Source organism: Vombatus ursinus, unplaced genomic scaffold (genome assembly GCF_900497805.2).
Source record: "Vombatus ursinus unplaced genomic scaffold, bare-nosed wombat genome assembly UNPS02014799.1, whole genome shotgun sequence".
NCBI lineage: Eukaryota > Metazoa > Chordata > Mammalia > Diprotodontia > Vombatidae > Vombatus > Vombatus ursinus.
This window is the reverse complement of record NW_020954577.1, coordinates 46,964,960-46,991,425: the sequence shown is the minus strand read 5'-3', so window position 1 is coordinate 46,991,425 and position 26,466 is coordinate 46,964,960. Positions and strand designations below refer to the sequence as shown.

General features: G+C 40.6%; 1 protein-coding gene across 1 annotated transcript in view; it reads left to right on the top strand.

The window, feature by feature from the left end:
• LOC114050353 (E3 ubiquitin-protein ligase ZNRF2-like) overlaps positions 1-26,466 on the top strand; it is a 58,702-nt gene that overhangs the window by 14,332 nt on the left and 17,904 nt on the right. Inside the window, exons 4-5 of the mRNA XM_027871948.1 lie at positions 1-175; positions 24,522-24,617. The exon at positions 1-175 is cut by the window's left edge and continues 1 nt beyond it. Coding sequence (XP_027727749.1) covers positions 1-175; positions 24,522-24,617 — 271 coding nt within the window. The remainder of the gene's footprint in view (positions 176-24,521; positions 24,618-26,466) is intronic.

Sequence of the window (26,466 nt, the reverse complement as noted above, 5' to 3'; positions counted from 1 at the left end):
GGGGCCCGGGCGGCGCAGTCCGCCTTCCACATCCCCAGCAGCAGCAGCAGCAGCGGCCCGTACGGCTCGCAGGACTCGGTGAACAGCACCCCCGACGAGGGCCGCTCGGCCGCCGGCGGGCCCCGCCTCGTGATCGGCTCGCTGCCGGCGCACCTTTCCCCGCACATGTTCGGAGGTGAGTCGGCGGGGCACGTGCGCGCCCTTGGCCTTGACCCCCAGACCCCGGGCGGCCCCCACCCGGCCCCCGGCTCGGACTGCGGGGCAGGGGCGCGATGGTGACCCGGGGCTGCCTTCCCAGGGCTCTTCCCCCGACGCTTCCTGCTGTCGGAACTTTGGCACTTTTCCTACCAATGTCACGTGCAGGGAGATATTTAGGGATCGCCGGACAATGCCGATGCACTTGACGTGGAAATTGGGGGCGGGGGAGGGGAGGATCACGAAGTGACTTTACCCCTAGACCCCCTAGCGTGGGAAAATGGACCCACCCGGTGGCTCGGGCTGTGTGGCTTACGGAAGCTAGGTGGGGGCAGTCCCTGTTGGGACAGGACTTTGGGTAGACGATTCCCCGCCTGTATTTATACCTACTCGTGTGATTTAGAGTTTAATGGATGATATATTTATTGCTTTTCTTTTTACCGCGAGCACAATACTAGTTAAGATGAATCTGCTCCTTTCCACATCTCGAACGTTTTGGAAACAAAATTCTTGAAATCCCTTTGACCAAGATCTTATTTTAAAAAGGACACGGGAGAGTGGTTGGTGTACAGGAAAAGCTGGTGTGTAAAAGGAAGCTTGGCAGGGCGGCTAATGTGCCCTAAGCAGGAATGGGAATACTTTAAAATTAAGGGATGATACTCTTTTGGAAAATGGAATATCCTTTGTCTGTAGCCTTTTACGGTCTTCTGCTCCGTTTCAAAACGACAAAGCCATTGAAACCATGTTTGGAGCCACCGTTAGAGCAAATTCTTGGTGTTGTCACAAAATGTGTTAAATACGAATATGCATGATGTCTCCGTTCAAGAAATGTGCCAGAGATTGTGGGGGAAATAAGAAAACAATCTTTAAAACCTGTTGCATTTAGTTGTAACATGCACAAGAGGTTAGCGTGGAGCTGGTTTTCGGTTTCAGTTTTCAAATTAGTGCAGTTGGAAAGGGAAGTGCTAAGCCCAGTCCTGCTATTCCACAATCTAAATAGAATGATTATGAAATTTTTTTCTGTATAAATGAAGTCTTGTGACTTTCTGGGCTTGGGATATAGCTTTTGTCATTTTTTTTTCTTGAAAAAGAAAATGTGTTTGACCACAACAAATGTCTCTAGCACAACGGTGGCTATTCCCATAATTTAATTACAATAAGAAATGATTCGAAAGTATTACACCCAGAAAGAAAGACAGTGAGCACTTAAAAAAAAAACAAAAAACCCTGGAGTTGTGGATAGTAGAATGAAATTGACAATCGCTGTGTTTCTGTCCAAAGTTGCAGGTGTAAAGGAGTTTAAAAGGACAGTACTTTGACCCAATGAATCTTTTTTCAAGTTTGTTGTTTCTGATTAGAGAGAGATCCTATTATGACAATTTCACCTGTATGTAGCTGGAGTGGTTTAATAGACACAAGTTACATTCCCAGGTCAAAAGCTAGAAATGTAACAAAATTGGGGAATTTAAAAAGAGGGCACTGAACCAGCTTGGGGTGTGGGGAACCAGTCAAAGCAGATGACCACCCCCTTTCTCCTTGTGTGGGACTTTTGGCTAATTGGGGTTAGGCAGGGAATTGTGATTACTCTCAGCCATGAACTTGAATGGCTGCTTGTGTAGGGCAAGTAGAATTCTGGAGGTAACTTTTGTTTTAAGAATGACTGTTGGAAAATGAAAGGGCCCCTGAAAAAGTGACCCATCCTACTTGCTAAAGGATTATTGGTGGAACTAGGTCAGCAAAATGTTGCTCCCGTGTCTTGGAATGTGTTCGTTATAGATAAGTTCTCCTTTAATAGTAATTTGATGCAATGCATTTGTAACAGTATTTGATAGAACAGAATTTTACTGATCATTTAATTGAACTGGTAATCAGATAATCAAACACAAAGCATTTATCATAGCTCTTTTTATTCTTTTAAGTTTGTATTGACTTGTTTCTTACATCACATAATTACCCCACCCCCTTCCCCACCAAAAGAGCCATCCAATATGAGTCATCTTTTTTTTTTTAGAGAAGAAAAAAGTCAACACAATAGATACATTGAAAAAGTTCAAATATACTCATAATATGTGCCACTTGTGGACGTTCTGCTTCCAGGAAGGGGTATTGGGTGGGTGTCTTGTCTCTCTTCAGGTCTTGCTTGATTTTTATAATTTTGTCACATTTACCTTTGTTTTTTCAATATGTGGCTCTTTACATCTACGTTGTCGTGGTCACTGAGTATGTGGTTTTCTTGGCTTATCAGTTCATGTAGATGTTACCTTACCTCTCTGCAGTCATCACACGTTTATTACAGCACAGTAAGATTCTATTACATTCATGTACCACATTATGCTTACCCATTCTTCAGTTGATGGGCCCCTACTTTGTTTCCGATTCTTAGCTATTAGGAAAAAAGTGATGCTATAAATATTTTTAAGTATATGAGGACTTTTTTTGTCTTACTGGATGGCTTCCTTGGGGTATAAGCCCAGTAATGAGATCTCTGGTTCAAAGGGTATTGACATTTTAGTCCTTTTAGTTGTGTAATTCTATATTGCTTTCCAAAATGGTTGTATGACTTCACAGCTCCACCAACAATGTATTAGTATGCCTGCCTTCCCATAACCCCTTTAAAAGTGACTCACTGTTGCCATTTTTGCAATTTGCAGGGTGTAAGGTGAAAGTTCAGGGTTGTTTTGATTTGCATTTCTTTTATTAATGATTTGGAACATTTTTTTCTTGTGGTTATTAATACTTTGTAATTCTTTTGAGAGCTGTTTGTTTTTATCCTTTGACCATTTGCCTATTGGGGAACGGCTATTAGTTTTATATATACATTATACACACATTTATTTTTATTTATTAGTTATTTGTTTATCTTGGATATCAAACCTTTATCCAGGAAAATTGAGACAAACTTTTTTCCCATTGGCCACTTCCCTTCTTATCCTGGATGAATTAATATTGTCTGTGCAGAAACGTTTCAAGTAATCAGTTACCTATTTTATCTTTTGTAATTGCTTTTATCACTTGTTTGGTTAAGAACACATCTCCTAACCCATAGCTGTGAAAGGTATATGATCTGTTTGTCTTCTAAGTTTGTTATGGTATAATCTTTAATATTAAGGTCACATATCCATTTAGAGTGTATTGTGGAATACACTGGTTAAGGTGTTGGTGTAAGCCTATTTTCTGCCAGATTGCTTTCCAGTTTTCCCAGCAGTTTTTATTGAATAAGGAGTTTTTTTCCCCCTCATAATTTGTTTTCCACTTTATCAAGCACCAGGTTATTGAGTTCTGTTGTTTCTGAATCTCCCTTGTCAAGTTTGTTTCATTGATCTGTCTCTCTGCTTAGCCTATACCAGATGGTTTTGATGATAGTATAGCTCTTAGAGTGCTAAGCAAGAGGGCATAAAGACAAGTGAAACAATTCTTGACCTCAGGACAGCCTCCATTCTAAGGGAGGAGACAACACATTGGATATATAAACTATACATGCATAAACAATTCATACAAAATGAATGCAATGTAGTTGAGGGGTGGAGGGGAAAATCAGCTGAGGCGTCATGAGGGAAGGTATCCTTTAAGCCTTATCTTGAAGGAAGCCAGGGATTCTAAGTGGCAGAGGTGGGGAGGGATATGCCTTCATTTCAAAGCTACTGAGGCTGGAGATCTTTGAGGAGCAGAGGAAGGCAACTTTGGCTCCACGGTAGCGCAAGTGAGGAGGAGTCCTGTTTAATGCTGCAAAGGCAGGTGGGAGTCAGATTTTGAAGGGCTTTGCATGCCAAAAAGGAGGGAGCTTGTGTCTGATCCTACAAGCGGTAGGAAGACAGTGGAATACAGCAAGAGAGGAATGTGGTGGCCACAAGGCAGAAGCTAAGCAATGCAGTCTTAGAGCACTGGGCCTGGAGTAGGGCACATAACCTCTGTTTGTCTCAGTTTCCTAAACTGTGAAGTGGGCATAGTAACAGGGCCTCCCTCCCAGGGTTGTTGTGAGGATCAAATGAAATAATATTTGTAAAGTACTTGGCATAGTGCCTGGCACAGTAGGTGCTATATTCCCTCCCTCTCATAAAGGAGGAAAATCATTTTGGCAGCTGTGAGGAGTATGGATTGGAGAGGGGAGAAACTTTTAAAGTATACTTACATAGCCCACTAAGCTTCCTGAAAATCTGTAGTCAATAACTTATTGACCAAAAGCTGAAGAGACCTTTCTAAGTTAGTGAAAACTCAACAGCGCAGAATGTTTGCAAGCAGCTTTACTACTTCCAAGTATTATATTAGATTATGAACAGGTATTAATATATAAAGTAAGCTTAGTTAAAATTTGCAGTGGCCCTGAGGAAAAATGCTGTAAGTGGGGGAGCCCTGAATTCTCAAGGTAAGATTTAAGTATTAAATTATGTAAAATGTTTTGTAGCCATAAAGTACCAAAGAAATGTTAAGTCTTATAGCAAGTCCTAAGATTGTTATGATTCCGTATTAGAGCGTGAAACCCTGCTGGCCTTTCAAAATGGCCTGGAACCCAAGTTTTACCTTCTTTTTGACTTGGAATAATTTTTGCCAACACAGCTGTTACCTCCCTTGATCTTTGTTGAAGACAAAGAAAAATGGGCCTAAGACACTGCATGGGGGCTTTTGGTGACGGTGAGGAGTGCCGGACTGATTTTACATGGGCTTTGACTAAGGGCAGCTACAGAGTCAAGTCTCAAAGTCTTGGAGGTGATGCTTTTTTCCTCTTCCTTCCTCTTTTACCCAAATGAAGCTGAGACCCTGGGATATGTTGGTCACATAGCTAAGCAGTGAAAGCTGGAATGGGAATCCAGGGCTCTTGCTTTACTGTGTCCTCTGAATAATTCTTCCTGTTGGATAAATTTGAGAGGCAGAGTGAGATCCGAGCAGGCCGAAGCCACAAGATGCCCCGAGTTCAAGGCTGCTTCTCATACGTATTGCTGTGTGACCCTGGCCATCAGTCATTAGGCTGGGGTCATAGGACTTATTTTTAAAATAAGTATTCTAATATAATTGGTTTCCTTGTCAATCTTATGTCATTTGTGCTTTAAAAATTATTCCACATAGGGGCAGCTAGGTGGTGCAGTGAATAGAGCACCGGCCCTGAAGTCAGGAGGACCTGAGTTCAAATCCGTCCTCAGACCAAACTCTTGACACTTACTAGCTGTGTGACCCTGGGCAAGTCACTTAACCCCAATTGCCTGAAAAAAAAAATTATTCCACATAGTGGTCTATAGGTTTGGCCAAGTTGGTTCAGAACACACACAAAAATGCTGAACCTCCTACTCTACAATGGTGAGGTTACACAGTCTTTTTTCGCTTTCCAGTTTGTGTCAAATTCAACCAAAATGGATACCCTTCTAGACTGCAAATATGTCCCAGGAACCTTGTATTAGACTGGGAACCAGTCCACAGACTGTACCACTGTCTGCTTTTAGGCCCTGGGCAAGTCACTTAACCTTATTGGGCCTCAGTTTACATATCTGTAAAGATAGCATCGGGTGGTCTGTCTAGATCACTTCTAGCTCTTCATATTTGTGTTTCTAAGTTCTAACCTAAAACTATCTCAGAACTGGTGGAAATAGAGACAAGGGGTGAAATTGATTTATCTGTTCTTGTTAGGTCGTTTTTATCCCATATGAAACTGACGTACTATTGTGTATGGGGCAAAAACCATTTTCTGTTTGTTCCGTATGAGATTTGTGGTGTAAATAACTGCAGTCTGAGATGACGACCACAGCTTCTGCCGTGCATGTTCAGTCTTAAAAGGGAACGAAGATCAGCTAGATTCCCCAGGGCAGCTGGTTAGGGTCGGTTTGTGACTAGCTGGAGCCTCTTTGGGCAGAGCATTTCCGTGCTCTGATTCAGACCCTCTTCTCCCAAGAGTTACCAAAGGATGTTTATTCTTAAAGCTCGACAGTTTAAAATGGAATCTGTATATCCAATCCAGACAGATTGGTCTCCTTTAATCTTGAGATTCATTTTGATAGGACCAAAATTTCCTTCCCATTATTGAACTGCTCACCACTTGTGAAGGGAGTGCTTGGGCCGGGCTAGCCCAGCCCTCACTGTTCTGACAGCCGGCACCTCAATCTGCAGAAGGAGGAGAAGGCTGCTTCTTCAGCACACACTTGTGAAGAGCCTACTCTGGGTAAAACATGGCCCATACACAGGTTCACAAGAATTCTTTATCTTTGAGTTCTTTTCTTTAGATAGCATTGATGTCAGGAGTACTCTATCCCCTAACCCCTGTCAATGTCAGGGTTTTCGCTTTTAAAAATTTCTGTAATATAATAATCCTATATAATATAATGAAGTACCACTGCCTGCTTCTACAACTCCCATAGAAAGTGCAGTTCCTGCAGCTAATCTGTCACCCCCACCCCATCCCTGCTTGAGGTGAGGGAAGCATTTTGTCATTGATCCACAGATAGTTAATAATCCATAGACACTACTATGTGCCAGGCATTCTACTCAGCACTGGATCTCACTAAAGATTTTTCAAGAGAATGTTTTCGATAACTAACTTAACTTTTCCATGTTTCTGTGAAGATCAGTGACTTGGAATATATTGATCTGCTTGCCCTTTGAGATTTCAAAGTGACTTAATGGTCCAGAGGGAAGTATGGAAGCAAATTTCCTAAGTCCTTGGCTCAGTTATGTCATTGAGTGAACAGTGTTTTTTCCTGAGATCTGTCTGGACGTTTTCAACGTTCATATGTCTAAACTGACATTGTAGATGGATCTCTGAAGCACTGACCTTATCTATCAACACATACATTCTCTGATGGATTGTCTATCTTCTTTTACTATTGTTGAAGTGCTTAAAAATGAAAGAAAATGTAGTTTCAATATTGACCAAGAATACATTTTATTTTATTCTTTTGCATGAACTTATTGGTTAAATTTCTATTTTAGAATTTTCTTGTCACTCAGTACTTTATTAACGTGTCTTGTCATGTGTGTGGATTGTCCATCAACACGTTTAACCACACTGCCTGGCTTATCTGAAGCCACCTGAGCTGTCCGATAATGCTTAGTCAGCAAAATGAAAGAGTGTAAACAAATCAGGCTTTGTACACAGGGCCCAGCCATAACTCTTCCTCCTTCCTCGGCTGTCAAGTATAGGGGAAACTTGGTCAGCTTTGTGTTGGTTTTTGTTTTTTGGATGTTTTCACTTCTAAAAATGAGCTCTATGGCGATTCAAAATTTTAATATTTTTAAAAAATTGTGTTTTGGAATAATAACCTACTTTTGTGGAATTTGTAGTGATTTGAACAAATAGCATTTTTAATGCTTTGAGAAATACTAATTATCAATCCATGTATAATACAGACAAAATGCTTTTTTTAAACAAGTTTCCCATCAGCTGCAGTTTTGTATTTCAAAAATTTGCTAAAACAGAAGCTTATTGCTTTATTATACAAAAGAATATTAGCTTTACGCAAATAAGAAGTATGGTGTTCAGTCTAGACCAGGGCTGGGGACCTGGGTCTCTAGGTCTTCTTCTAAACTTTTGAAGCTTGGCCACATGTGGCCTCGAGGCTGCAGGGTCCCCACCTCTGGTCCAGATTGATTACAAATTACAGCAGTTGGAAGGCAGGTTGTATGAAGATTTCCAGAAGTGGTTCTCAGAGGGCACGTTTATGCTTCTGGCCCTTTGGGCCTTTGAACTCTTCCCTTCCAGGTTTACCATTGCTCTCAACTGCTTAATTCCATGGCCATTCTAAGACCTGCTCCTGCTGCTGTACAGCTCTGAGTTCTGTTGACTACCTCTTCTCTTCCTACCTTTCTGACCACTTCTCCTCTCCTTTTCTGGGTCTGTCACCCTGTCCTGACTTACCCTGGATGCCTGCACGAAGGCCGGGCCTTTTCTCTTCACTTCTTTCCGGGTGATTCCTTAGCTTGTCTGAGTTCCATGATCTCTCTCCCAGTAAGTCCCAGATATGTATATCCAGACCGAATTTCTTCCCTGAACTCTTTCCTTGGATGCTCTACCAAACCCAACATGTTCAAAGTAGAACCCATCTTTCCCCCAGTCCTCCCTCCTTCCTTCAAGCTTTGAGAGTCACCACTACCCTTGAGGTCACCCAGGGTCACAACCTTGGCTTTTCCCTTTCCCAAACTCCCCATATCCAAACCCTTTGGCAACAGTGCCTTTCTCTCCTGCCACATGGCAGATTCCCTTTACCTTTCCCCTAATGTCTAAAGCATAGCCTCCTTTCTTCTATGCTGTTCCCCTTTAATCTGCCCTGCATAGCGTAGCCAAAAACTATTTTCCTAGAGCTCTGACCTGACTTCTTTCCCCTTATCAAAGAACATTACTAGCTCTCTAAAGATAAAACTCAAATTCCTCTTATCCCAGCATTTAAAGCCTTCCAAAGATATGGTCCCATTCTACTTTTTCAACTTTATTTCCTGTTACTCCCACTCTGGGACAGTCCATTCCAGACAAACTTGTCTACTAGCTGTTTCTTGAACAACTCTGTGCATTCATTCACCCAGGCTGGAATGCATTCTGGGCTCACCTCCAATGGGAAGTATTTCTCCTTAGTTATCAGTGCCTTCTCCCTCTGCAAGTTACTTTGTATTTATTTAGCTGTGGGCTTTTTTCCTCCCCAGCAGAATACAAGTTTCTCCAGATCAGGGACTATTTCTCGCTCTGTTTTTTTTCCTTCTCCCTCCACTTTGTACCTAGGCCATTCCCTTGCATGGATGCCTTTAATAACTTTAAAATTTTTTCTTTTTTTTTTCTTTTTTTATATAACAACACTTTGAGGCAGTTGGTCTAAGAGGTATTCCCTCTTTACAGATGAGGAAACTTAGACCCACAGAAGTTTACCCAGTTGGTAGGAGGCTTGGGACTGATTGCCAGTCATCTGACTACAGCTGGTATGCTTTTCTACTACATTAGAGTAGCCTTAATAAGTGTCAGTATTTTTTTTTTTACTGCACCAGTTATTGGCAAAATGATGCATTTGTATGCAGAATATAAAGTTCAAATTTGTGAAAGAGTGTATTCATATAAACTAAATAGGACTAAAGTCATGACTTCTGATTTTTTTTTTTTTGGTTAGGCAGTGGGGTTAAGTGACTTGCCCAGGGTCACACAGCTAGTAAGTGTTATGTGTCTGAGACAGGATTTGAACTCAGGTCCTCCTGAATCCAGGGCTGGTGCTCTATCCACTCCACCACCTAGCTGCCCCAATGACTTTCTGATCTTAAACAATACAGTGAATATGATTTAGCCTAGTTTTGTTGACTCATTTTCATGATCATTAATGTGCTGTAATATAGTGATATCTTTTAGGATTGTGAAGGTGTTTGTAGATTGAGGTGCTCAGTGAGTTCTTATCTGCTCTTTGTGTTTTTTTTTTTTCCCCGTTAGGCAGTGGGGTTAAGTGACTTGCCCAGAGTCACACAGCTACTAAGTATTATGTGTCTGAGGCACAATTTGAACTCAGGTCCTCCTGAATCCAGGGCCGGTGCGCTATCCACTGCACCACCTAGCTGCCCCTGCTCTTTGTATCTTAAGAAGGATCTAGGTTCTGTCCCTCATGGTCAGCTGCCAGGACTTTTAAATATTGACCCTCTTTTTTTTTTTTCTTAAATAATCTCTTATGATTTGATTCTTCCAAACTACTGTGGGCTGAGAAACTCAATCAAGGTTGTTAGTAGAAATATACTGAAAAAAATAGAGCTGAAGTGTAATGTATAGGCTGTAAGGATGGCCCAGAAAAAAAGTTCATCTCATTTCATGTTCTTTGTCTGCCTTTTTTGTTCTCTGCTGTATTTCACATGTTACAGACAAATACTCACCTAATGTCGTAAATTGGTTCTGTGGAAACATGACATAATTAGGCCACGTTTCTTTCTCTGGAGACTGATTCTTGTGTGTGTCTGTCTGTGTCTGTCTGTGTCTGTGTGGTGATGGAATTTGTTTACATGATTTCAACATTGCTATTGCAAAATAACCTATATGTAAGATATACTGGATTTCTGGTATATGCTGAAGCAAATTCTGCTCTTGTGTCTGTCAGCATTTAAGATGGTTTGAGAATATCATAACCTGTGCTTGCTGCTTCTGGTTGCATACACTCCCTCCCCGCCCCCCAGAGTTTTCTTCTGCCCTATTCAAAGAAGTGTAGATAAAATTTGAACTAAGCTTTTCCTATATCCTGTCTTTGTCCATATACTCTGAACCAGATGTGATGATCATTATGATGGTGATAGCTGATATGTATAGAGCACTTACTATGTGCAAGGTGCTGTGCTAAGCCCTTTGCAATTTTTTATGGCATTTGATCCCCATGACAAAACTGGGAGGTTGGTACTTTATTATCCCCAGTTTACAGATGAGGATTCTTTATTTTAAACTTTTTTTTACTTTATTTTTCTTGAGGATTTTTTTGGTCTTTTTTTTTTAATTTCATTTTTCAGCATTCACTTTCATAAGCTTGAGTTTTAAATTTTCTCCCCCTCCCTCCTCACCTCCCTCCCCAAGACAGCATACAATCTGATAGGCTATACATATACATTCCTATTAAACATTTTCACGTTAGTCATGTTCTAAGTGAGAATTAGAACCAATAGAAGGGACCACCAGAAAGAGGAAACAAAACACAACAGAAGAAAAAAATAGCAAATAGTATGCTTCAATCTGCATTCAAACTCCATAGTCCTTTCTTTGGATGTGGATAGCATTTTCCATCATGAAACCTTTGGAGGTGTCTTAGATCCTTGCATTGCTGAGAAGGGCTAAGTCTGTCGATATTAGTTTGATTGCACAATGTGGCTGTTACTGTGTACAGTGTTCTCCTGGTCCTGCTCACTTCACTCAGCATCAGTCCATACAAGTCTTTCCAGGTTTTTCTTAAATCTTCCTGTTCATTTCTTATAGCACAATAGTATTCCATTACATTCATATACCACCACTTGTTCGGCCATTCCCCAGCTGATGGGCATCCTCTCAATTTCCAATTCTTTGCCACCACAAAAAGAGCGGCTATAAATATTTTTGCGTATGTGGGTCCTTTTCCCATTTTTATGATCTCTTTGGGATATAGCCCTTTGGGCACAACTCCAAATTGCTCTCGAAAATGGTTGGATCATTTCACAACTCCACCAACAATGCATTAGTGTTTCAATTTTCCCACATCTTCTCCAAGATTTATCATTTTCCTGTTTTGTCATGTTGGTCAATCTGATACACAGATGAGGATACTAAGACAAACAGGTTAAGTGACTTGCCCAGGATCACACAGCTAAAAAGTGTCTGAGGCTAGATTTGGACTCATCTTCCCTTATCCGCTGTGCCACCTAGCTGCTAGTAGCAGTCTTATCATATCGCGACTAGGAATATGGCACCCCATCCTCCCCCCAATCTCCGTTTAAACTACTTAGATACTCTCTTTAAAAGTGATACGTAATGGACATTTGGTTTTTAGCCTAGAGTGCTCCTACTCCTTCTCCTGAATCCTTGTAAGCCCCCATCCTGAGTGTCTTGATTTATTTGCATCCCACATTTTTTAGCAGCCTTTTTTTTTTTTTTTTTTGGTGAGGCAGTTGGGGTTAAGTGACTTGCCCAGGGTCACATAGCTAGTAAGTGTCAAGTGTCTGAGGTTGGATTTGAACTCAGATCCTCCTGACTCCAAGGCCAGAACTCTATCCACTGCACCACCTAGCTGCCCCTTGAGCAGCTTTGAGAGATCCTATTTATTGAAGATTTCAGAGAAGCTGTACAAATGACCATTCAAGTCACTTCAGTTTGGGGATAATGTTATTTTCTCTACTAGTTACTCAATCCTTGGTTATGTAGAAGAGAGAAACAAGATGCTGTAAACATAACCTGAGGCTTCATTTTAGCCAACTGCCTTTATCCACCAAAACCTTTTATAATTTACTTATGGTGTAATAGAAATATCCCTGCATTTGAAGTCAAAAGATCTGGTTGGAGCCCTGACTCTTACCATTAACTCCCCGGAGACAAAGGGAGTGTGGATACTATTTATATACTATTTATAACATTCTTGTTCCTCCTTTCCCATCTTTCTAATTTCTGTCTCTTTCCTCAGAGCATCAACTGAGAGTATCAGAGAAAGTTTTTTGTAGTTAGAAAACTTTATAGGAATGTAAGTGGATCGTTCATCAGTCCTCAGCTTTCACAGGAGTCACCTTTTTTTCTTCTTCTGCATCTGATACAGATGCTAATAGGAGAAATACAGACAGAAGGAGAAGCATGAGGCTTGGACCATGAGTCCCTGGAAAATGGAAAGTTGGCTCGAAATGAGATATGGAAAGCTTAAATTTGTGGCTGTTCAAAGTACTCTATTGTGTTGTTGTTGTCGACCATGATTAAATGTTTATGAACTGGTATAGCTATATATGCTATATGCTAGCTGGTATAGCTTTATGAATTTCCTAAATAATTAAAAAGCAGGCTGGCAGCAGTGGAAAGAAGTCTGGTTTCTGGAGTCTGGAGACACCTGGGTTTAAGTCCTTTCTCCAATGCACTGACTTCCCTGGGCCTCCATCAGGTGGGCTGCACCAAGTAGATGGCTTCTGAAGGTCCATTCAACCCCAGAGCTACTATGTAAAGCCTTTAGGGGAAAAGAGGGAAGACCTTAAAAAGTCTGTTATCCCCACAGGTCTCGCTCTGTGTCTGCAGCCTTTCTGCTTGTTTTCTATCTTTTGAATATTTCACTGCATCTCTGTAGGTTGGGGAAGAAAGGTTAAATGAAAATTAATCTTCCATAAAGAGGGGCAAAGCTGAGGTTCTACCAGAATTCTATGAATTTAGCTCATTCTCATGCTTTCTGTCTTGCCTCATTACCAATAAGTACAGTTCCTGAAGTGAGTGCTTGATCTATGCTACGCATTGTGCTGCTTCTCAGAAACAAGAATTAACTCTAAAACTACAAAATATAATTCAGATCATAGAGCAGCTGTCTGTAGTCATACTAAATAGTCCTTTACCTTTGTAATATGTTAAAGGAACTACCCAGGGGTAGAAGACACAGGATTTGTTCTGTGAAGTCTGGATTCAGTCAAAGGACCACACTGGAGACTAGGATATGAATGAGGAGATCCTGTAAGGGTAAGAAGGAGCCAGGTTATGGAAGGCCTTAAAAGCCAAACAGTTTTATATTGATCCAATGGCATTGACGGAATGGGATGGGGTGAGGGTTGGGGTTGACATCGATTTATCTTTAGGAACGTCAGTTTAACAGATGAGGGGAAAGGGTGGAGAAAACCCGTAGGCTATTTCAAGGTATGAGGGGAAGACAAGTAAGTTGTGGGCCTGGGTGCCTGGAATGCTGGTACCCTAGTCTATAGTACAGGGTAGTTAGCAAGAAGGGAGGATTTGAGGTGGTAGGATGAGTTCACTCATGGATTTTGTTCATTTTAAGATGTTTCTGGGATCTCCAGTTTGGGATATCTAAAAGGCAATTGGAGATAGAAGAGCTAGAGATAGAAGGGCAGGATAAGTCATCTGATAAACTATGGGAGCTGATGAGATTACCAGGAGAATTGGTATAAAGGGAAAAGAGGACCCAAGACAGAGCCCTGGGGAGCCTCAGCTGTTAGTGGGAGTGACGTGGATGAAGATCCAGCAAAGGACACAGAGTTGGTCAGACAGCAGAGAGGAAAAACCAGGAGAGAGCAGTGTCTAGAAAACCCCAAGATAATGGAGTACCAAGGAGAAAGGATCTGTTATGTTAGGGTCTTGTTTTACAGACCAGCCTTGGCTGGGGCTGCTTTTAGTTCTGGAGGCATTAAACTGAGTGTGGCCCAGATGGTGAGGTTCAGGGAAGATTGGGGTTGGTGGCTGCTCCCACCCTTCTTTCTTCCACTTGACCAGGCCAGTTACCCTTGTTCTGCATCCTTGTAATATGTGCTGATTAAAACTAGAATAATTCTATGCACAGTGGTAGACATGTGATGTTTATGGAATTAAATAGGGACCTAATTCCAACTTCAAGTACAGAAGAAGAGTTGGGTCTTCAAACTTTGCCTTATGATAGACTTAACAAGAATAGATTGTCCTTCCTTTGCAACTGTGCTGACTAAATGTAAACTTAACTCAAGAAGACTGTCTCTTGGGAAGAAAGAAGTCAGTTTCACTGGCCCTGTCTTTAGGGGTACTCTGCCTCCATGAGAGAGGGAGCCTTAGGATCTCAATCCTTTAGACTGGAATCAACACTTTGGAACTGAGGTGTTAACATTATGTCATATCATAAAGCAGTTGAGGTATTTTCTTGCAGCAAATAATTTTAATTGACCAGAGAAAAATGCATTGCATTAAGTAATTTGTAGTAATGGTTAATTACTCTCGGCCATCTAAACAGTCAGAATTTCCAAACTAAAGCAAACCAGTTTACTCTGAATTCCTGAAGGAAGGTATGGTTCCTATCCATTTGCTAAGTGTTGTCCATTTGCAAGTTTTAAAGGTGTGATTTGTTTTTTGTTTTTTTTTTTTACCAGAAATTTGTGACATAGTTAGAGACATCCTTTTGGTTGGTAAAATAGGGCTGCACCCTTATGTGAAAGTCAGAGATGTGTTTGCTGAAACCCTCCAGATTGGGATTGTATCTTGCTTTAAAAAAAAAAAAATTCTCTAAATCATTCATAGCATGGAGAACTACTGCTAGGTGTAGACAGTAATTATTAAAATATAATTAAAAATTAATGGAGACTTAAAATAACCTGGAGCTCACGTGGAGAGGGAACTCACTTGCCAAGAAAGTGATTTCTTTTTGTTGCTGCTACTGGTCCTCTCTGCCTGTCAGAGGCCTTTTCTTTGGGGTGGGGGTAGGGCAGTAATCTGTTGCATTTACAACCTAAGTGACCTTGGACAAATCTGTGATCCTTAGGGAAAAGATTAAGGCTCAAGGTGTATTGGAACACAACCTTAGTAGGGAAGTTATGGGAGAAAAAGGAGCCCAAATAGCAAAGTTTGGTCATCTCAGTTTTAGTTATTTTGAAAGATGTCCCTCAGGGGAAAGGGGGAAACATTTGTACATACACACTACATTTTCACAAGACGATGACTTAAGAAGTCAAAGCATTTCTGAGTTGTATGTGGTTGTTCAGTTTTTGCTAATGAGGTTCTTCCAGGGTCTTTTCAAATAAGATTTGCTATTTATAGGAATCCTATGGGGAATATAATCAACCCTTAATTTGTTTTGTACATTTGAACTTGCATCGGGTTTACCTGAAGTGTGACATATGCCTGAAGTTTTTATGTCAAAATTCCATATGTGGGTTCATTCTTAGTTCAGTGTTAAAAGGATAGGTGTATATTAAGATCAATATCTGCAGTATTCTGCCTTCTTTATCTTAAATTTAAAACTTGACACTTTTTTGTAATATTCAAAATTTACTGTGTATTCAGATATGATAGATTTTTTAAATTTATGTTCCTATAGTCTGGAAAGTGAGACTGAAGTGGGGAATTTCATCTTAATTCTTTTATTTCATCTTAAGTCTTTTTTTATCGTGCTTACTCATTAGGTACTTATACTTTCTTGAAAACAATAATTGCCCCATCACCAGTTACAGAATTTTCAGTGGAAAAAGTTAGCAACATATTTGCATATTTTGTTACATCGTAATTCTAATGAAACAAAGCCAGAATAAGTGACATTGAGTGATGTAACGAAAAGTGAACCAATCAATGTACAGTTAGCTGGTTGGGGAAATCAGTACAGTTTCAGTGAAAATTAAAGGACTTGCATAAGCTACTTGAGCCGTGTTTCCCCTCCATACCTAGTACAGCTCCATTTCTATGGCATAGAAACAGCTGATGATTTGCTAGAGTGAATTTTGAGCATGTGAGCCTCCAAACGAAGCCTGGGAGCAGAAATAGGAGCAGGTGCCTGACCCCCAAAGGGAGCATCTTCTGCCCCATTACTGAAGAGGCCTCCACTATTGGTGCATAATGTGAATGAAGCCTGGCTTCACTTTGCATTGACTGAGTTTTCCTCTTTTTTTTTTTTTTCTACCACTGCTACCTATATTCCTCCTGGAGCCAATAGTTTTAGGGTAAGTATATCAACCAAATTCCGATTTACAAAATTTTTTGGCTTCTTGATGATGTTTTTAACGTTTTTTAACCTCTCATACCTTAGTGAAAACTTTGTAGACTACACCCACTATAGTCTCTGTGGTTTCCCAGGTTCTCATGTAGGGGTGGGGCGGAGGTGGGTAGGTCTTCTGCCTCCCCCTCTTGCATGCTGTGTCCCATGGCACCTCAGTGTCCGTGTTTTACGATGATGTCTTTTAACTTGTCACCTTTTCTTCTTTCAGCTATTTTACATTTTTAAAAATAATTAAACAGAAGGTGACTGCAGTCTCTTCTTCCCTCTACATTTAAAATCTTTTCCAGTTTTTTTTTTGACCAGCTTGTTTATAAGGTATCTGACTGTGCATTTTAAGGATATCTTTTTTTCTCCTTCTTGAAGAGCCTTGGATGAAGTACTCTTCCTCATCATGGTGCTACTATCTTAATTTCGTGTTTCCTTGACAGAATTGTGTTGCTTTGTTTCTATTCCAAGGCTCCAGATTATTGACTATACTAGCTTTGTATGTACTTTGGGGAAAGGTAGACTGATTTATTAACAAACTCTGATCTGAGCAATGCTTTTGTCCCCCTCAAATTTGGCGAAGTTCCTCACCCCTGGGGCCTGTGTATTTCCATAATGAAAATATTAACAAGATTGAAAGGGAGACAGAGATGAGAACAAAGCAAAGGCCTGAGTCATATTCAAATTATGCCAGAATCCTTAAAAAGCAATTTTCATCAAATGCAGCTATTGTAGTACCCACAGTTCATTTTCTGACATTGTGGAAAGTTAGAAACAAAGTTAGATTAACTGCTTTTCAGTTAGCCTTGGTTGGTTCTGTCATTTTTATCTTTCAGATTCAGGGCTTTATAATGGCAGCATTTAAAAGTAATAGCTAATTAATTAGAACATAAAATATTATTTTGAATACAATATGGGAAAAACCAAGTCGGGGTCAGCCCAAAAGGATAACGAGTGAGGCTCAGAAGGTGCAGGCTGAGGAGTGCATGAATTTCCTATTCAAGTGTATGTTGCAGGGAGGTGGTGGATGGGGGCTTCATTGAGATTTTTTAGTTCTGGTTAGTCCAGCTCTACCCCAGGTTTAATGATTAAGGTGATCATTGGTAGTATTTTGACTAGCCTCAAAGTCAGGAATTCTGAGTCTTTTCTGTGTTATGAACTCCTTTGGAATTTTTTTAAAACTCTTTGACCATTTTTCAGAGAAATAATAACACAATAATTAATTGTAATTATTGAAATACATTTATGAAAATATTTAGAAAACAAAGTTAAGAATCCCTAATTTAATTTATAAATGATAAGAAAAATTTGCTGTTAGTGGTTTGAGTTAATTTTAAAGTCAAGAAAAAAACAGCCCCTACCCCTCTTTAATACGTTGGTTTATTTAATTGGACAGAAATTGCAAGTTGGCTTCTTAGTATTTGTCTGCTTGCTTCTCCCTCCCCCATTTGTGAAGGCAAAGGCACAGTCATGTGCTTATCCTTGTGTGTGGATAAAGGCAACTCAAGTACTTATGTATCTTTGGTTCAACTACCTGACCTTGTAGAATCAATATGATTTAGAGCCTTAGAAATCATCTAATTAAACACCTTCATTTGTTGGGTGAAAAGAGATTAAGTGATTTATCCCCTCAGAGATAGAATCTAGACCTAGGGCTACAGTTTCTATATATCACAGTATGTCAGTCCTTTATATCACATTGCCTTATCGTGATCCTGTTTCCATCTAAAATAAATGTTCACATGGTATGATAGTTACAAGTTTACATGATTCATCCCAGCAAATTTAATCTTTATATTTGTAAATAGTTTGATAGTTGTCGTAGGGAAGGTAGGATCTTCACCTGAGATTGTGTGTCTAACAGTCAGTCCTTCAGTGGGTCCCAGAAGAATTCTGAGGTCAGAGATTCAGGATTCCAGGGGGACTTTTCCTCATGTGCATGCTGCCCTTGAAATTCTCTACCCCCAGTGTTTGGGGCATTCCTTCTTTGCTCAGCTTATGTGATGCCATTTGAAAAGGTCTAAAAAAAATGTGTTTGCTTTCTACCAATTATCTTGCGTTTATCTTGTATATACTTGTTACTTGTCTCCCGGGGACAGAAACTTTTTGTTTTTGTATCAACTGTGCCTACAACAGTGCTTGCCTGATAGTAGTTGATGGATTGATTTGATGTCGTTTCTCCGACACCCTAATTCATCATTCATAATGTCACTCATCCTCTCGGTTGTGCTTTTGGGTGAAGTTTAGGAAAAGGTTGTGAAGTCAAAGGCCCTGCCTGATTGTGCTACTTACTAATCTGTATGACCGGACTTTGGCCAGTCGTGGAGTTATGGGGCCCCCCCTTACTCAGAGTCCTCTGTACAACCCAGTGACCATCAATTTCAATTCCTCATATGATTTGCAAGAATGGAAGCAAGAGAGCACACAACTACCGAGATGTAAATAAAAAGACTAAAATGATGTTGAAATTCCAGGTACTGATCTTGAATCCAGAGAAAAGAGGAGGAAACAATTTTTTTCCTCTTGGCAGGAGTGGAAGATGATGCCTATATTATCTGATGGTTGGTTTCTTGGTTGAATTTTTCTCAACTTGTTACAAGGAAAAATTCATTTTGGTGGAGGGCTTTACTCAGAAAAGATCATGTTTATAAAGAGTCATAAAGGTTGATAATATAGGGGAGAACAAATACTTTGCTGTTCACTGGGTGTTTTTTTTTGTTTGTTTGTTTTGTTTTTTTAATGAGTTGGATTAGATTAAATAATCCAACCTAAGATCCTAGGGGCTGGTGAAGATAGTAAGTAGGTACGAAGTTTCCCATGTTTATCTGAAATTCAAAAACATTGTTTCTTTTTTCTTTTATTTAATTTATTTTTAGTTTTCAACAATCACTTCCATAAGCTTCTTGAGTTTTAAATTTTCTCCCTCTCCCTTCCCTCCTCCATTGCCAAGATGGCGTGCAAATCTGATAGGCTCTACATATATATTCCTATTAAATATTTTCATATTAGTCAAAACGTTGTTTCTTATGGCACAATAATATTCTATTTCATTAACATACTGCAGTTTTTTAGTTGTTTCCCGATTATTAAGTGGGTAATTTGTTTAACTTTTTGCCACCTCAAATAGTGCTGCTGTATTTCGGCATATATAGAGGATCTTTTTGTCAATAACCTCCAAGGAAGGTTCTTTTAAAAATATATTTCTAGGGAAGATGCCTGTTTACAGTTTACCCTATTGGGGTCACAGCCTCAGTTGTTAAAAGGATTTGAAGGAATGGGCTTCTGACCAGAGTTGAGTAATTTTGGATCATGAAATGATGAGTGCAGGAAGGACTAAAGAAGGGCTGGATAGCCAGAGAAGACCGAACCGAGGGAACGGAAATACCCAGCAGTGGTTGTATTCAATGATAGAAGGATGAACTTCACCTTTGCAACCTGGTCTCTGTGAGGCCTGGGCTCAGTTGGGAAAGGAGTTCATCCTACCTCAAGCTTGGAGTTAAGACCTTCTGGGGAGTGGGGGAAGGTGGCCCGGGACCTGTGATTGAGAGGAGAGGAGAGAATGCGCCCCTCTCCTCTCAATCACAGGTCCCGGGCCACCTTCCCCCACTCCTGGCTGCCATTGGCTTAGAACTTCCCTTATTTGCCTGAGGCTCAGAGGTGACATGACTTGTCTGAGGCAGGATGACAATTCATTGAGGTCTTTTTCACAACCACCCCCCTCCCCAGCCTGAACCTCTCTTGGTGCCACAGTTCAGCTCCTGTGCAAGTGATTGACTGGCACAACATCTATTTAAACATTATAATGGAAGTTTCCAGTGTAAATCCCAATTCTGTTAAACAGAAACACAGCATGTATTGCCTATTGTGCAAGGTGCTGTGCTAGGGACAGAGGATGTCAAGGTAAGCCATAGAAAATGGTGAGTTGGTTTGTAAACAAGTCTGGTCCAAGGTGGAATATGATCATGGCAGATAAAGAACTGTAAACACTGGGGGAAAAGCAGGTGTCCCTGAAGGGAGGGAATAGAGGGAGAAGGAAGTGATCTGCACAGTGCCTGGCACTTGGTGTGATGGTGCCTGACCTAGACCTGGGCAGGATCTCATCCCATGAGGGAGGATGTCCCTGTGCCAAGTCTCCACTTCAATTCCATCTTCTACAGGAAACTTGCTTTCAGTCATAATTCTGTGTGCCTTCCTTTTAATTATTCCCTTTTTGTATGGTCTATAGCTTGTTTGTACACATGTGTTGTTGTTTCTCCCCCATTAGACTGTGAGCTCCTCAAGGGCAGGAACTGTCCTTTCCTTCTTTGTATATCCCCAGCACTTAGCACATAGTAGATGCTGGATGTTTATTGACTCCCCTCTTTTCAGATAGGCACAGGTTCTTACTCTTTGTAAGAGGAGAGAGAGGACAGAATAGCTGGGACAGTCCTTTGCCTCTTGGTATCGCCATTCCTTAGCACGGTTCCTGGCACATAGTAGGCTCTCAAATGTTTATTGACTGATAAGGGAGTTTTTTCTTTAGAAAAACTTAAAATTTATATCTTTTGTTTCTTACATTGGCAATAATAGGCGCCTAATAAATTCTTCTGTGGCGTCTGAAGTGGTGACTGAATTGTCAGTTGGGTGAGTGAGGTAAGACCAGAGTACTCTGGTTTTGATCTGTTTTCCTCTTAGTGGTCTGAAGTTTTCTTTCCTAGGGTTGTCAGTAGATAGCAGTTCTTCTGAGAATTCTCTGTCCTCCACATCCTCGGGCTACTCTCCACTGGGGTCTGGCTTTTGGGCTTAGGTATTTTACTCTAGCTTCTTCTTCTCCAGGCAGCTTTTCTTTCCCCAGATCTACTCTTCATTAAACTCTTGTGACTTCCTGTTGCCTCTAGGATCTGTTTTAAAGCCTTTGGCCTCCTCTCCTTGTACGCTGCTCTCTACTCAGCATCTTTGTGTCTTTGTGCTGGCCAACTCCTGTGCCCCAAATAAAATTCCTTACCTCCTAATAGTCCTTCAGACTTCAGCTCCAGCACCTCATTTTGCATAAAACCTTTTCCTGGTGCCCCCAACTAGTCTCACTCCCCCTTTCTGATTACCTTCTATTTAACTAAATTGTATTTATTTTGCCTTCACTATACTTATTACTTGGGACAGCTAGCACAGTGGATAGAGTGCTGGACCTAGAGTCAGGAAGACCTGAGTTCAAATTCAGCCTCAGATACTTCCTAGCTATGTGATTCTGGGCAAGTCACTTAACCTTGTTTGCCTCAATTTCCTCATCTGTAAAATGAGCTGGAGAAGGAAGTGCAAACCACTCCAGTACCTTTGCCAAGAAAACCCCAAATGGGGTCACAAAGAATCAGACAAGACTGAAATGACTGAACAAATGTTTATTGACTTATTATACGTGAGTGAATATAATATGTTCCTTGGGAGTAGAGTATGTTATTTAAGACTCTCCATCCAATACCTAGTTTAGTGCCTAATACATAGTAGGCAGTCTTCATCGTTTGTTCTTTGAAACAGAAGAGGGCAGGCTAAGATAGCTGAGAATAGCTGGCAAGTCCCCTTTTGTTCCTGACCAGGGGAAGTTGAAAAGGTACGGGTTCCAATGAAACAAGATTGAAAAGGTAGGTTTGGGGTCTTTGTGGGATCGTTCTCCAGGCAATAAGGAGTCAACTTGAAGTTTTTTGAGCAGAAGAGTGAAATTGTCAGACTTATCTGATTTATTTTATTAGTATGTTGTAATGGTGACCGTTAACAAGCAAGCAACTTTTTTAAAGTGAGTTTGTAATAAGTGTAGAATATGCTTTGAAAATGTTTTTAAAATGTGTATGGCTGCCAAAGGAAGTGAACTGATAAAGAGGTAAAAGCACAGATAACGAGGGTGGCCCTGGGACAGCTGGAGCCTTAAACACCCTCGGGGCTGGCAGAGATTTTGAGAACCCAAGATCACTCTCTGCTCTGCATGAAATGTCCAGGTAGAATTCAGTGGAGGATGCCAGTAAATATATTAATAGTATACATTTTTTGTGAAGTTTTATTTGGTTTTGATTAAGTGCTACATTTAATACTTACTTTACCTGCTATAAAAGCCTGACATTCCCTTTGACTCTCAGCCTTCTGGGGCTCTCTATCCACGGCTCCACCATCTGCCTGGGCTTTACAGAGAAGGCAATGAGGTTAATGAGGGGACTGGAGGTCTGGGGGGGCGGTGTGGGAGTGTGGTTAAGTTTGGAGAAAACTCAGAGAGATGGGAACTGAAAGGTAGATGAGAAAACTGAAGCCCAGAGAAGCATTCAGGGATCGACCATACCAGCTAGCAAGTGATTCAGTAGTTCTGCTCCCTCCTACCCCCACCCCAAGAGGATGAGTAGCCTGAGGAGCAGAGCAGGCACAGGGTTGGGCCTGATGTCAGGGAAAGCTTTCCAATAGCTAGGTTCTCCAGCTGGATCATTCCCTTTTGGTACAGGCCTGAGCATGAAGGTAGGCCACTCACTTTGGTATAGATGACGGCTTCTGAGCATCCTTCCAACTTTGTGATTCTGTATTATGATTTCTGGAGCCAGAGTGGGATCACTGCTGCAAAATGTTCCTGCCCTGATGACAGCCCGGGTAGAAATCCCTGGGACTTGGAGCTAAGGTGTAGTAGGCCAGACCTTGCTGAACTTGGAGCATCTGTGAGTTATCCAGGAACTGGTGAAAGGACAGTTTTATGCCTAAGTTGTTAAAGAGGAGAGCAAATCATGATCCTGGAAATTTCACACAGCCAACTAAATTTTATACCTGAAAATATGCTAGAACAACAACAAAAATAGCATTTTTAGAACAAATTACATGCTTTTAGATGAGGACAGGTAGTATATAGGGTCTGGTCTTAGAGGACCAGGAGCTATTTTACATGTCTATTTTCATTATCTTCGATAAAACAGTAAATTTATTTACTATTTTAAAATTTTAAATGGTTTTACAAACCTTTTGTTTCTGCCTAGCTAATTAAATATCTTGATTAGATACAGTGAGAATTATTGATAATTATTACAAAAACCGGATTTATTGTAATGAACCTTTTAATATGTCCTTTTGCTACAGTAATTGCTACAGTCACTTGTTCTAAATGATTTGGCATTAGGATCACAAGCTTTTGATGCTTATCACACTATGTTTAGCATACCTTTGACCATCTGTTTTTCCATGTCTGTCCTTGATCATGGGTTTAAATGCCATTTAACTCAGACAAGGACCCGCTCAGAACCTTTTGGAGCATGACTATCTCCATGTCTTAGATCCATTGCTTAACTTTCTATGGCAGGTGACCTTATGAAAGGTCACAGGGCAGTATTTTATCTCCTTATGGAGTTTCTGTCATTCTGGAACACTTCTGTTTCTCAGTGAATCATTCTTTGTCATTCATAGTTTCCTCAGTGGTGAATTTTTTTTTCAAACCCCCAAAACATTTTTGTGGTATTTGTTTTACAGTTTGATAAGGATGCCAAGACTTTCCAGGCTTTTTATCTGGAATGCTGTTTTTAACAGTGAACTTCATCAGGAAAAATGACCTTTTTCCTGTATTGAGTATTGTGTTGCATTCTTTTTCCTTAAAAAGGGTTAGAAGGGGAAAAAAATTGTGGGCTGGAGAATGCTTCTTGAAATTCTTAGCTCCCCCATACCTGTAGCTGGTGTCTGAATCTGTCATTAAAATGTCCTTTTTTAAGTGTACCCTCTGCACATTTCTTAAACCACAGAATTAAAACAAACCACAGCCAGAGCTATGAGAGAGTATGTATATAACATTTAATCCCTCCCTCCCCTGATCAAATGGGGGAGAGAGCTCAAGGCCCACTAGGGTCCTGCTGCCCAGTGCCAGGAGAAGCACCAGTAAATGCACAGCCACTTCTTTCACAAAATGAAAACCTGTCTACATTGTTTCTTATCCCAAGTAATCCTCACATCCCATGTGTCCAGAGGAGACAAAAGAACCGGTTGGTTTTCTGCCAGGATCAGTTCTTTATTCCTTCCTGTGCAGTGCCATCAGCCTACCCACCAGTGATCTGCCCCAAAATGCTCTTTCCTCATCTCCAAGCTTCCCTGGCTCCCTCACGTCAAATCTCACCTTCAAAAGTTCCCCTTTTCTACCTCCATTTATATTAGGCCATCACAGCCACCATCGATGCTACTTATCTAATGTGGAGTACTTATCAGGTTCAAATTCAGGATCCAGAAAAGTGAAAAGACAAATGGTTTTCCTTTCTTTCTTTTTAGGTTTCAAGTGCCCAGTGTGCTCCAAGTTTGTACCTTCAGATGAAATGGACTTACATCTTGTGATGTGTTTAACAAAGCCAAGGATAACCTATAACGGTGAGTCACCAGTATTGGTCTCTTTATCACTTTAATGAAACTTCAGTATCTAAAAGTTTCCCTTAAGGCAGGGATAGAGAATCTTGGTGGGTTTTTTGGTTTATTTGTTTTTGTTTTTGCTTTTGTTTTTTTGTTTTGTTTTGTTTTTTTAGAAACAAGTCCATTAAGCTCCATTGAGGGAAAAAGCAGCTTATGTCTAAGTGTGAAACAGGGTTGGCAGTGTCGAGCCCCTTTTGCGCCCCCAAGCTAACTGCGGTGGCTAGAGAATGCCCAAAAAGTCAGAGTAGTGGGTAGGCAGGCCCAAGGAGAGCTGAAACCCCAAAGACTGGCCAGCTACAGAGCAGCCCCTGGGGGCGGAGATGGGGTAGGGGGAGGGGGAGGAGTCCAAACCACTGTGCTTTAAATACCCTGCCCACTGGGGCTGTGTTCTTTAGAGTCATTTCATAGAGGTTTTGCTATTGGCTTCTTCTACTGCTAATGGAGATGGATCTGTGTCTGATGCCCCCAGCTAGCCAAACTCCTTGAAAGAAGCCCAACCCAGAAGAGTAGGGCTCAGTTAAGGATGAGGGAACCTTCTGTTTTTATTGTGGGTGGAGGTGGTTTTATTTCTCACACTCACAGATTGTATTTGTAGATCAATTAGCCACCTTCCCAAAAGGATGACTGGGTACCCTTGGGATGAGAGGACGTGCTAGGAACCTCGACCCTGGCTTAATAGAAAGTTGTGCTGATTTTCAGCTATGTTGTCTTTATGTGAATACTGTCCTGAAAAAAGCTAGCTTGTGACATAGCAGTACTTTTAAAATAAAAAAAAAATTATTTGTTGAATGTCCAGTATTGACTCATAGAGCTAGGGGAAGAGTATGCAAACTAAGTCAGCTTTTTAATAAACTTTGGCTTAGGATTTTTGAAATGTAAATATCACCACTGCAAGAAGTAGAACAGTAGGTGAGAACCCAGTGTCTCCCTACATTACTAAGCTTGGATTCATTGGAAAAATCTTTCTGGTTTTTCATGTAATAAGATCTGCCACTGAGGAAATATGAAGCTTAGATGGAAAAGATCACTCACTGAAGTTACAGTGAAAATAAATCTTTATCAAAGGTTCTCACAAGCTAGGAGCATAGAAAGAGTTTTAGGCTGAGTCCACATCTTTTTTTTTTTTTAACTGATGCCAAATGGGAGATTGAAGTAAAAAAGTAGATTAGAAGGGGATGGATTAGGTGACCTCGAAAGTCCCTTCTAGTTTCAGAATTCTATAATTCTACTTAGGTCAATTAAGAAGAACAAGGGTCTGAACCAACTTTTAGGTGCGGATTGCAGACCCCACCTCTGATTTCACTGATAAGCTTTGAGAAGAAAGTTGATTGCATCTCTTTTCTAAAATAGTTGTGCATTTAAAATTTTTGTACTTTTTAAGTAGAGGAGGAAACATTAGAGAACATTAAAGAAAGCAGGGGTCGTTTTTAGGACCGAGAACAAGAGCTCGTTGAAACAGATTGTTTCTTTAGGAATCATAACTTGTGAGCTCCCTTTGAATATTCAGGATTCTTGAACTGATTTTTTAAAAATGTAGTTGTAACATGGGGTCTGTAGAAGAAAACCTTTTGCCCCCAAATGCTTCTCTTTAGAATTGCATCTTGAATTCTAGAATCTGGGGGTGGGTGGGAGGTGGTATTTGTGTTTTTTAAATATTCTGGCCAGCCTTTGAGGTCAGATCACTTACCTTTCTTAATATTTACAGAGTAATAATTGTTTCCCTTAAAATACCAACACATATTGTCACTATGTCCATGCTGGACTGAGCCTGATTGCAGCTCAAACTCTGGAGCTCCCCAGCCTCAGTTTC